At 39.8% G+C, this 12,074-nt stretch overlaps 1 protein-coding gene across 2 annotated transcripts; it reads right to left on the minus strand.

Annotated features, from left to right (window-relative positions):
- Positions 1-115: 115 nt before the first annotated feature.
- lhx6 (LIM homeobox 6) lies at positions 116-11,418 on the minus strand. 2 transcript variants are annotated; one of them, XM_037266617.1, is made up of 9 exons: positions 10,991-11,418; positions 10,372-10,434; positions 9,560-9,742; positions 8,553-8,674; positions 2,887-3,107; positions 2,721-2,821; positions 2,010-2,105; positions 1,736-1,910; positions 116-1,152 (listed from the first exon to the last, which is right to left on the minus strand). In XM_037266617.1, exons 1-9 carry the CDS (start codon positions 11,057-11,059, stop codon positions 1,073-1,075), a joined length of 1,110 nt encoding a protein of 369 aa, XP_037122512.1. In that variant the 5' UTR covers positions 11,060-11,418; the 3' UTR covers positions 116-1,072. The 2 variants fall into 2 exon arrangements, with proteins under 2 accessions (XP_037122512.1, XP_037122513.1); XM_037266618.1 differs by having other exon boundaries at positions 2,887-3,104; positions 10,991-11,414.
- Positions 11,419-12,074: the final 656 nt, after the last annotated feature.

A 12,074-nucleotide genomic window follows, 5' to 3' on the forward strand; every position in this document is an offset into this window, starting at 1 on the left:
TTTTTTCTTTAAAACGTAGTCCTGAATTGGTTACGCATCCGATGTTTCGCAATCTGCCAGCATCGGAGACAGACATGATGCTAATCATATTAGTCATAGAGAATGACCACCCAAGTCATCACATTCTGTTTTATTGCGTGTGTTTACACAAAACATCGATGATGCACAGTCTATCAAATAAACTTTTGTTTTCGATTCATTGTTGTTGTTTTTTTTCATTTTATTTTACAAAAACCAAACAAAAGTGCTTTACAGGGATTTTTTTTTCATCTCAATAAATACAAGGACGTTGAGGTTCACGTTGGATCTGCTTCTTTACACGATGGCCTTGGGATTTAAGTACATGATGCGCAGACCTTCCCCAACACACACACACACACACACACACACACACACACGCACTCACACACACACACACACACACAAAAAGTCACATCTTACTAGTAGGTTCCATTTTTGTCATTTTTGTACCAATACTGTTTCACTCCAAGCAAAGACAGGCATTATTTTATTTCCTTTCTTTTCTTTAAGGAATGATTACTTTGACCAGTATGCAGTCTGTTTATAGAAACCTGAAATTGACAAAATACTCCGACTTTGTGCTTTGCGGTCATCCTTCATTTTAAGCCATTGAATCCAATTGACATAATCGGCAATTGGAAATGACGCCTTGCGAGACAACGGGGTTTTGTTGCCGCGAGTCATTATGGATGATGAGTAAATTTCATTTTGGTGGACTTCCAAGGTCTTGCTGACCACAGTTTGAGCCCACCACTGTGTCAAATCCCCCCTCCCACCCGCTTCATTCGTTTGCAGACCTTCAGAGGCTTCAGTCCTTCTGCTTGAGTCACTTCCACGCTTCCAAAACTCCTCCCGAGTCAAAACAATTCCACTTGTACGATGTGCGTGTGATCAATGACATCATACACGAGGAGGCGAAATATTCTCTCGCTCAGCCGAGCCGACTCCCGCTCGACCTCATGGTTGCCACGCGGGCATCAGTGATTGGAGGTCAAGGGTCAGGGCGGTGGGGTTTGCAGGGGTCCGAAAAGGTCGGGGTGGTAGCGGTGTGCTAGCGGCTGAGGGGAAGCTGGGGCAGCGACATGGCCTGATGGGGGAGACTCTGCGAGGTCAACACGGAGAAAGGGTGACCTGAAACATACACACACACGTTGTGTATATTAAGCATGCAAAGAAACAGGTGTTTATTTATATATCTATATAACTGTTTAATTTATACCGTTTTTGTCATAAGTATTTGCATTCATGATAATATGTCTTCAATATTATTCAATACAATTATTTTGTAAATATATTTCATTATTATTATTATTATATTAATTATTAATTATTTTTATGAATACATTTGTTATTTTTGCAAGAAGTCAAGTACTATGCGGCATTATGATTTTTATTATTGTCAAAATAATCAAGTGTATGCTTTATTTAAATTATTATATAATTGAAATATAATCATATTAGGTGCAAATGCAAAGTGATGAGTTTTTTTATTGCCGTAATTATTTTATTTTGAATGTTGTTAGAGTCCACAGTATTTTATTTTGAAATTATATTTCACCAGAATTGTAATAATTCCATTATTTATTTTATTCATAACTCTAACTTCAAGTCACGTGATATTCAAGAGTCAAGTGAATATAAATTATTTTGTTTTATATTTATATTATTTGTGCATTCTCTATGATGAATTTACTTGAGAAGCCAAAAGACGCACTGTCGATGTATCCATGTAGGGCAACCATGCGCGCCCGGTCTGGGCTGCCGAAGGGGGAGTAGTGAAGGTCATCGGGCAAAGACGAGGGTATCCTGGACTGGGGGTGACCCTGAGGCCCCCCGCTGTGCTGGGGCGTGTGCTTTTTGTGTCTTGCTCTGCAGTTTTGAAACCACACCTATGAAGAGTGATGCAAGCGCATATTGAACAAACGGGGAATGCTACCGATGACCGTGACAGTGTTTTTCTATTTCAGCATCCGAGGATGTGTACTCACCTGTATAACCCGCCTGCTGAGACCCGTCATGTCGGCTAGTTTTTGTAACGTTTGAGCATCTGGGTTGTTGTCCTGGGCAAACTGGGCCTGCATGATCTGCACAGACATTTGCAGTAGCACTAAGAAACAATTCCATGATACGCAAAACATCCATGTTGGAAAAAGATATTTCAATGATAACACTAATCAACTGCAAATTTTAATCAGAGACGCGCAATACTGATTGTACCATGTGGAGGAAATTATAGCAAAAAAATTTCTGAAAACAATTCCACCTGTTGCTGAAACAAAAATAATTCATGAATATTACTAAACATATTATTATGAATAAATATGGTTATGGTTTGGGCATTCTTGTTTTTGTTTTGTGTCGCCTACTTGTATGTCTCGTCACCGTGGGATGGTGGAAACGGAATTTCGGTTTCTTTGTGTGTCTTGACATATGAAGGGATTGACAATAAAGCTGACTTTGACTTTGACTTTGACTTTGAAATACATTTTAATTTAGAAACTCATTATAAATATTGCAGGACTCTAGATCCAATTACGGTATTAGATTTTGGTAAAGAGAGATGGGGGCCATATGTTGAATTAGTAGATGATTTCTTGACTCTACTTTTCAGAATGACATGCCACATCGTTTTCTTATCGGAGTGAAAATTACTCCACATTTGTCCTTTAATAGTGGTAATAGAATCTTCTTTTTGTTACCTGTAGCTGTTCCGCAGTGAAAGACGTCCGTGCCCTTTTGGCCGGTTTGGGTTGATTGTCTTGTTCTGTCGGAACCGCTCCCTCTAATGTGATACCATTGCCTGAAAAAGCACAATAATTTTTTTGATGAATTGCGGTCATTCAATTAAGCCAAGCAGCCACTCACCGCTCTCCGCAGCTCGCTTGAGATTCTCCACCATGGTGTCATAGTGGATCCTGCAGAGCACCTTTTCTTCCACCAGTCCAAATTCCTCCCCCGTGGAAAGTTGCCTCTTGCAAGAGTAGCAAGCAAAACATGCCAAGTGGTACGCGTTGCCTCTGGCGCGCCTCACCCAGTCGCTGGCGTAGATCTGGCGCCCGCAGCGGGCGCACTTAGTACCAAACCTACTGTGAGGGACAGAAGAAGAGAACCGCTGAGGAACAGGAAACACAATACAGATCCATGCTATCATGGCTAATATGTTTTGGGAATGTGAGAGGAAGCCAGGGGACCTGGAAAAGGCCCACGCAAGCACAGGAAGAACGTGCAAATTCCACACAGGACTTGGAAAATCAGAACTGTAAGGCAGACGGGCTCACCACTACTCCACTTTGAAATTCGAATTGGATCGAAAATATTTTTTTAATTTAATGCTAGCATTATAATTAAAATGACTGAGCTGGAAAATTGCCATTAATTTTAAATAATTTGAAGTAAAATTGCTATACTGGGATATATAGGTTTAAAATGATCTGTCATTAATTTGGGAGAAATTTTATGTGTAAAAAATACTACAGTGTCGGTGCTTGGTATCGGTATCAGTGACTACTGGAGAAGTGAGTACTGTGAAATTATTTTGACACTCCTGAAGGCTTCAAGGTTGTGGCCAGATCGCAAACCCAGACGAGATCATAAGGCGGACGTGCTAAACACTACCACAGCGCGCTACCCAACTATTTGCCCAACTTTATGGAGGATTGAAGAAACCTTGTGACTTCAACATAAAGTCTCCCAGTTGAGCTTTAAATGCAAACAAACCAACACCTGCAATTTCCTGACTGATGACTGAAATCCCTGACACACACAAACACACGTGTGCACTTCACTATGGCAATTTCTCAGAGTTGAAAATGAAAAAAGAGTTTATGACATCACTCCGTGTAGCGGCTGTAACCGATAGTAACAGTGAGGTCAGGCGGTATTATACAGGAAGGATCGGTATATGGAGACGGGTGGGGGCACCAAGCCAGCGGATGAGGCTTTTGGAAAGAGAAGGTAAACGTTGCGAGGACAACAAATGATTAACGACAGCCGCGGCTGAAATGAGGCGTTAATATCTGAAATAAACACATGCTGCTTGTTGGAACTGTTCACTTGGTGGTAAATGTGCTTGAGGACAGAATGAGACAAACATTGTGGTGATGGAGGCACAGCAGACCTTGTAGGTTTGATGACGCAATTTTTCTTGAAACATCTGTAAAGCAAATATAACAGATATAAAATAGAATTTATTTCTATGTTAATTAAGTTTATTAACATGACATATGCACAGTTTGAAATGTAATTCAAATGTGTCCCTACTTAGACACTTGATGGACAAAATAATCAATTAGCACTCAAGCTAGCCTTCAATCTTATGTCTGTGTTGGATTTTTTTTTTTAAATTCCTGTATTGGATTATTTGGTTGTATAAGAACTTCAGACATCATCAATGACATCAGATATCAATTTCCCTATGTTCTATTTCCCAAAAGTCGATTAGTCAACTAGTTATTAGTCTTCTGTGTTTTACGCTAGTGGTCAACAAACCACGCGGTTTTAATTAGCATCTTGCTAATCGGTCAATTTACAGAGAATTTACGACTTGCTTGTCTGGATCTGCACGAGTCAGACTACAATAAATTAGTCACGAATGAGAATAGCGGAAAGTCTTGCTAGTTTTGGCTAGTACGATTGCAGGTGGTCTTATAATCGTTCTACCAGCAGCTCCATCCAGACTGGTGGCACAAACTTCAAAATGTGAATGTTGTTCAACCCCCTAGTTGCCAAATTGACTTCATCCAAGATAAACAAAGACAACTATTGCATCATGACACAAAGCTTTTCGTGAAGGAGACATAAAAGTCATAATATCCTCTACGACTACAAAAGACGAGGAGCAAGGACGCAAAAAGCAGGGGAACATCGAGACACGCTTGTGAGATGTGAAGAAACAAAAGCAAAGGGAAGGAAAGGGGTGAATTAGGGATGGCTGGTACGGCGGCGGCGGCGGCGCGGTCGGGGGATTTGCAGTGGGGGAAGTACAAGGGCTGCCACTTGAGTGGGTTTTGGCAGAAAACCAGCCCACTCAAGTCCACTCTGTCTGGGATGAAAGCCCACTGTTGTGCCCTGAATCCTCACAAGCGTCTTCTCCTCTTTTGGGTGCTCCATCCATCCATCCATACAGTTATATTCAACTACTCTAGTCTATTTATAGCCTAGCATAGCATGCCTGAAAGTCGCGTCTACTTCCCTAAGTGGTGGGAATTTTATATTCTTACCATATGAGGCATACATAAATAATGGAAAGAAATGAAGACTAAATTGTCCACCATCTTATTAAAAAGTCTGCCATTTATTGCACTTCCGATCAATAAAGTCCATATCCTGTAAAATGATCTTAACATTTAATTCCTCCATTCATAGTCAAGATAACAAGCCTGTTGTGGTGACGTTGGAATAAATTGAGCCACTTTGCCTAAATTGTCGCTGAAATAGTCCAACAAATTCATTCTGGAGACAAATGGACTTTGTGGCTTATAATGTAGCGTAGTGGCGCACGGTTCCGGATTGTTATGGCGAGCTACCATCGTGCCATACAGTAAAAAGCAAAACATTGTGGGGCTGAGCAACTAATCTAGCATGACAGCTTGTCAGCTCGATACTCTGTAGACAAAAGCCAGAGAACGCTGCAAATCATCACTCATTTCAAGGCCCCCGCCTCCGCTATCTCCCTTCCCTATTTTTCTGAATCAAGATCCCAGAGTTGGAATAATATTAAGAGCGCTTGCTGGAAAAAATAAATAAAAACAGACCATCTCGCTTTTTTTTAACTCATTCACTACCATTGACGACTATAGACGACCATTTTAACTGGACTGGCAATGAACGAGTGAATCAAGCCTACAAAGGAAGGAGATCTATAAATAATCATTTCAATCATGCACAATATGCAACATTAATTCAGGAAGTGTGGAATAATTGAGTCTTTGTATGACAGATGTCTTATTATCATTTTTGATTCATTTCTGCATGCGGCTGGTTGCTATGGAAACCTAATCACCTAACCAGAGGTGGGTTGATGAGTAATTACTGCGACAATTCAGCCACACACACGCACACGTTTCGCTTAACAAAGCTACCTCCGGGTACAGTACGAGCACCCCGATGTGCTCCTGATTGAAACAGCGATGCCACTTCCTGTGTGTGTGAGTGTGTGTCTATGTGTGTGTAAGATCCCAAATCCTGGAATTTAGGTTTGAGCAGCACAGCGAGAACTCTGTCTTGCACTTCTATCCTAATGCATACATTAACTTACTCCATCTACCTCATCTCAACGCAAACACACACACACACACACACACACACACACACACACACACACACACACACACACACACACACACACACACACACACACACACACACACACACACACACACACACACTCTGATTTCCTGCCATTACGTCCCATTAAAGCAGCTGTCAGTCCAAAGCCAGATGAGAGAGTGACATAGATGAGGAAACATCTCCAGAGGTTTTGAAAGTGCGCCCAAAAAATGTGGACACACTGTTTAAAGTTAAATTAGAGAAAGGGGGAAAGAAAGAAAAAACAAATTGGATTTTTCTATTTACAAAGGTGACCATCATCACACATCTGCTGCTTAATAAAATTGCCTATTTTCATTCCTGATATTCGCAGTGACGAAACATATAATTATGCAAATGAGTACCGACCTTTGTCTATTGTCAAACGTTTTGAAATGTTTTTTGTCATAACAGGGAAAGTATCTGTCTGTCCAGTTCATCGGTGATGAACATCTCACCATGTGACAGCCATTTCTAACTTTCCTAACCACTTCTTCGCTCGCATATACTCAACATCCTAGTTTACATATTTAATAATGGCTCACAGTCTGAGGAGCAGTTTGGGGGCTCAAGAGGTGATGGGTGAGGGAGCGTTTAAACGGAAAGAGGTCAACTGGAGTATTAGCACCAAGATGGCAGAGCAAACAGAAATGTGTGTTGTGAAAATAATAAAGAGCAAATGATTGACAGCTGCTGGACATGCGTAAATAAACACAGAGCCCGGGGTGTGTTTGTGTTGCTGTGTCAAGCGAGGTGATGTACAGTACATGATTGCATTGCTATACACAAATCGGGCCGTGTGGATTGAAAGGCCGACGTGTCTGTTCGTTTAGAATAAGAATCAACTTCAGATGACACAAAAAAAAGGTGCTGACCAGGCACTCGGGGCGGTCTAATTGCTGGTCTGGAGGTCTGGGGTGGAGGACAACTAATTGCTGGTGATTATAAACCTCAGCCGTGGTTTTGTGTCAGGTTTCGATCACGCGTTGACATTTGTGTCCTTACGCCAGGATTTTCAGGCCGAAACGCAAACACATTAAATGATTCTCAAAAGTGTGGTTTGTGAAAGAATCACTGGCCGAGTACAGTTTGGTTGTGTTTCATTTTCGTCATCAATGCATTTGGGGTTCAATTTATAAAACATTTTAGATCACTCAATAAAAAAGTCATTCACGGCCCACATGCTCCAGCTCTGCATTTAAAACGGCACATGTGATAAAATGTGAGATCAAACTGTTTATAGAAAACAGTCGAAATCCACCATCTTGCTCTCCGCCCCCTTATCCTCTTCCAAAATGATGAAGTGACAACACCCTGTGTTTGTCCCTGACTGATTGCATCATACATGCATTTGGGCGGTTTCTGCATCCTTTGTGTTTTTATTCGAGGAAAAGAGAAGCTCAAAAATATGTTTTTTTTTTTCATGCTAGTAGTCTTAGAGACAGTTGTATTTGATCTAGTTGTATTATTTTACACCTGTTGATTGCGGTGCTATCCAGGTTTTTGCTTTCAGTGTGATTGCAGAATGATCGAAAACCATGGAAACAAGAAAAATAATCTTTGTTTTCCGAAGCAAACTGACATTTTTCCACCTTGATTTTGGTCACATTGCAACGTCTTTATTGTTGTTTATACCTGCATGTAATATTACACTCAAGAAAATGTAAAATGAGGCTAGATTCATAAATATAATTAACGTCATTTTGGTATTGTGTTCATAGGTAAAAACACAAACAATATGTTTTCATATTTTTTATCAACTCTTTTATTGACCTATTTATGAAATGTCTTTCTTTCAAAATAAAATAATTTTCAAGCAAAATGAATGGGTCTAATTAAAAACATGTTATTCAATGTTGTGTTTGTTGTCATGTTATATTTATTATGCTGCTCATACGCAGGAAAAAATAAGTAAATATTCCATGATAATATTCAAGTAAAATAAAATACATAATAAATAAATAAAAACTAATACAGTAAATACAACAAGGATTCATTAAGGTTAAATGGGAACTCTAAGTCATATGTGCATGTATTGTGCACATTATATTTATTAAAAAAAAAAAACTTTATGCGCGTCGTTTGAAGCAATCAATCTATTTTGTGAGCGTCTCAAAGAGGAAACCAGCATTAAAAGAGCGTGTGAGTGTTTGATAACAGGAGATTTGATCAAAGAACAAGAAATGGTGTTTTGCAAATAAAGTCGTATCGTAAACTTACCCTACCTGAAATAATCCATTTTACAGAAGATCTCCTTGTTTTTGATGTAGCAGCTACTGTGCTGACGTAACGACGTCCGGCACACGGAACATTCCAGGCATCGCACGTGCCAGATCAGGTTGTTCACCTGCGCGTGCACGCACAAACACACAAAAGTACACGTTGACAATTTTTTACACGTTGCTTAATACAAGTAGGAATTATATATCGACACGTATTTAATTTAACATGAGAAGTAATTCAAAAAAATCAAAATGAAAAGAGCGATTGAATTCGACTCTATTTTTGCGGACACCATTTTGTATTCATTTATAAATGGATAATCGTTCCGTAATTTATTATCTGTTAGGCAAATCATGTTAATATCTGCTAACATTTAATATTAAAAAAAAAGGAGGCATTACACCCGAAAAGGGCCATTATAATTTTTTTAACCTGGGCCAGAATCAAATTGAAAGACAAATTGTAATTTTCATTTTAAATAAATATTGGCAACAGCTTTAAAAAACCCCCAGTTATTATCAACCTCTAAATGTGTCTATATAGTAAAATATATCAAATCTGGCATAAACTATTCGGGTTTTTTTTAAAATACCATAGACACGTGTCTATTATGCAGCGCAGGATATAAAGCGGAAGCTTTTAAAATAAAAAAAACGAATTAAATTTCATGGTTTCAGATCAGAACTCGTATTAGCAAAAGTGAGAATTGTTTCATTCGAAAATAATCTTGATGGATACAATTTAGCAGCACGGTGTAACTACAATGCAAAAAAATATATAATCAAAATGTCATTTATTCTAATGAGTGTACCCTTAATCGTATTTTTCAATTTATTTATTAATAATTCCATGTTCAAATGTCACGTAGAAGAAAACGAATAAAATGTGAAATTCTCTCCAAAAGAAATGGTCGCCATGTTTGTAGTTTTGTTTTGAAATTCAGCATCCAGGCCTCCAACGCAAGAAACGAAGACCTCAATCATAAAATGAACATATGGAGGGCGCTCACCTTGAGCAGGTATCGATCCAGGATCTCCAGGCCGCAGCTGGCGCACACGTTCTTCCCGGTGGAGTGCCCCGAGCTGGCGGTGGAGATGGGCGAGCACACGGAGGGCGTGGACGGCGTGCTCGGAGACGAGCGCGTGTCCTCCCGCTCCATGTTGGAGCGCTGGGACTCCGCGTCCGACTGAGACTGCGTGGAAGAAGGGGGTGGGGGGGCACCCACGAATCAGAACCCAGTGTCACACACAAATGCACACGCGCACATACTCACATGCACGCTAATTTGCACTGAGATAGCGTTTGCTCGTCTGGGTGACGTGGAGAAAATTAATAGAGTGGAAACGTAATTTTTTGTAAATGACCAAAAGCCAAAACAAAAACTTTCATTCTTTTTTTAGTATTATAAATTATTTTATCTGTACTATTTTATTATATAATTCCCGTATAATTTTCAAGCACTATTTTACATTATTTTGTATTATTGTTTAATTAAATCATCATCAATATTATTCAAAGAAGTACATTTTGCAATTTAAAAAAATATAAAATCATTTTTTTTCTCCAAATGATTCCTCATGCAAAAGTTCTTAATGTACAATAAAGTGCTTCATTCATATCAGGACACTGTGTGCTTTTATAATATTTTATATTTCAGAATTCATTTATATCTTCCTGTAAATGTCTTTTGACAGAAAAATAGAGATTTTCCGATCACCACGTTATTCAAAACAAATTTCAGCGCGCAAGGATTTTAAAATAACTCAACGTGCAGTCTTTTTTTTTTCTTCCTCAAATAAAATAATGTAAGATCGGTCTTACCATTTGCGTTTGTTTGGAGTCCACGCTGCAGTCCGCAGCACTCTGACGCTCACTGCAGATCACCTACAGCCAAACCGACAACTTCATCAAGTATGTACCTTTCCACGGCTGTCATCCTCCGCGTGATATATCAACCAGTGTGAATGATCTGTTTTATACACTCGCTTTAATAAACCCCCCCAAGCAACCCCCCCTCCCCTTTGGCAACAAAAAGACACCTTTAAATAAAGCGATCTCAAATTGGCTGTCAGGAATAATAGCGTTTTCCCCTTGCAATCCAGGACACGCGTGGAGATGAGGGGGGGTCGGGGGGGTTGGGGGGTCGAGGGGGTAAACTACCTGCAATTACAAATAGCTGGCGGATAAGAGGTTGCACAAGTGTCTATTTCATGTGCCAATCAGGAGGCAAGTGACGGATCAAGCAAAGAGTTGCAAATGTGATTTCTTTTCAACCCCCAGCACTTAAATGCGTGGAATTAAAATCCTTTTTTTTTTTTTCGTCTATAGGTGTTATACTGCATTCAAAAGCGAGTTTATCGACTTTAAATTAAATAGTAGAGCTCAGCGTAATGTCAAAGAAAAAGAAAAATATTTGGGATTTAAATATAAAAAGTCTTACCTGCTTCGTGGTGGACAGAACCGCGTTGCCCTCTGACAGAGGGGACAAAACTTCATTTTTCCAGTACATCAATCCCCTGGAGCCTCAAAGCGAGTAGCAGTCAAGCCGGGGATAAGATGTCGATGGGCGGCCAACTGAGCTTCGACCATCCGATGCTCGCACGAGACGATCCTCTCCTCCTATTTTTTTTTTTTTTTAAACCAGGCTTATTTCTCCTATCCCGTCTTTACGAACGTCGTTCCTCCCGATGCTCCTCTTGCGTGCTGAAGCAAAAACTGCGTTTGCGTAGTGGGAAGACATGCAGGCATGTGCGCATATGCGCACCCTCCCCTTGTGCACGCTACGTCTTCGCTCACTGGTGGGATGGAGTTGTGACTTTACAGGAAGTGGAACTTGCACGCAGCTTCTTATTCCTCCACGCAAACGCTTTCCAAGATGCACGAGCGGGTGGGGACTGAGAGCCTGCAAAGAATAAAGTTAGATGTCCGTGGCCTGCCTCTTTTGGGGCGGGTGTTTTTGCATGCATGCACATTTGCATATCTCAAGATTAACTGCGGAAAAACAAGCAATTAAAATGACAGAGTCTTGATATGTCATTGGAAACGCAAAAGCACATATGCGTCTCTATTCATTTAAATCAAGACACGTGGCGTTAACTTGCTTATACACATCATTGTTTTAATTATAATGTTTGGTTTGAGTTGAACGCATGAAAATTGAAACAATTGCTGAATTACGACACAGAAAACATTTCAGAATATACAACACATTTTATTTAACTGTCACACAGGTGCCAAATGTCAATATTTGCAATTATTCTGAAAAGGAAAAAAATAAAACGAAGTAAAAGAGCCCACACACGTTTACATTGTCTCCAAAAAATACATTCAAACATACACAAAATGACACAAATTAGAATCGTTAGCTAAACCAGCATTTTGAAAATGGGGTCGATCGTGTGTGACATTTAATTTAGGAACAGACATTAGGATGATTGCCAGCGATTTAATGCATAAAAGAGGTCAAATTGGTCTTTTTGTTGCAAACCAGCAAGGGTTTAGTTGGTCGTTAAGCATTGTAACAA

Source organism: Syngnathus acus, chromosome 12, assembly GCF_901709675.1.
Source record: "Syngnathus acus chromosome 12, fSynAcu1.2, whole genome shotgun sequence".
NCBI lineage: Eukaryota > Metazoa > Chordata > Actinopteri > Syngnathiformes > Syngnathidae > Syngnathus > Syngnathus acus.

What these genes read in the sequence shown, in the direction of transcription:
- lhx6 (XM_037266617.1), bottom strand. Translation starts at nt 11,059, where the DNA reads ATGTACTGGAAAAATGAAGTTTTGTCCCCTCTGTCAGAGGGCAACGCG. An exon ending in TCAGCAGGCGGGTTATACAG is followed by an intron (nt 1,911 to 2,009) that starts GTGAGTACACAT and finishes CACTCTTCATAG; the next exon opens with GTGTGGTTTCAAAACTGCAG. An exon ending in CCTACATGGATACATCGACA is followed by an intron (nt 1,153 to 1,735) that starts GTGCGTCTTTTG and finishes TGTATGTTTCAG; the next exon opens with GTCACCCTTTCTCCGTGTTG.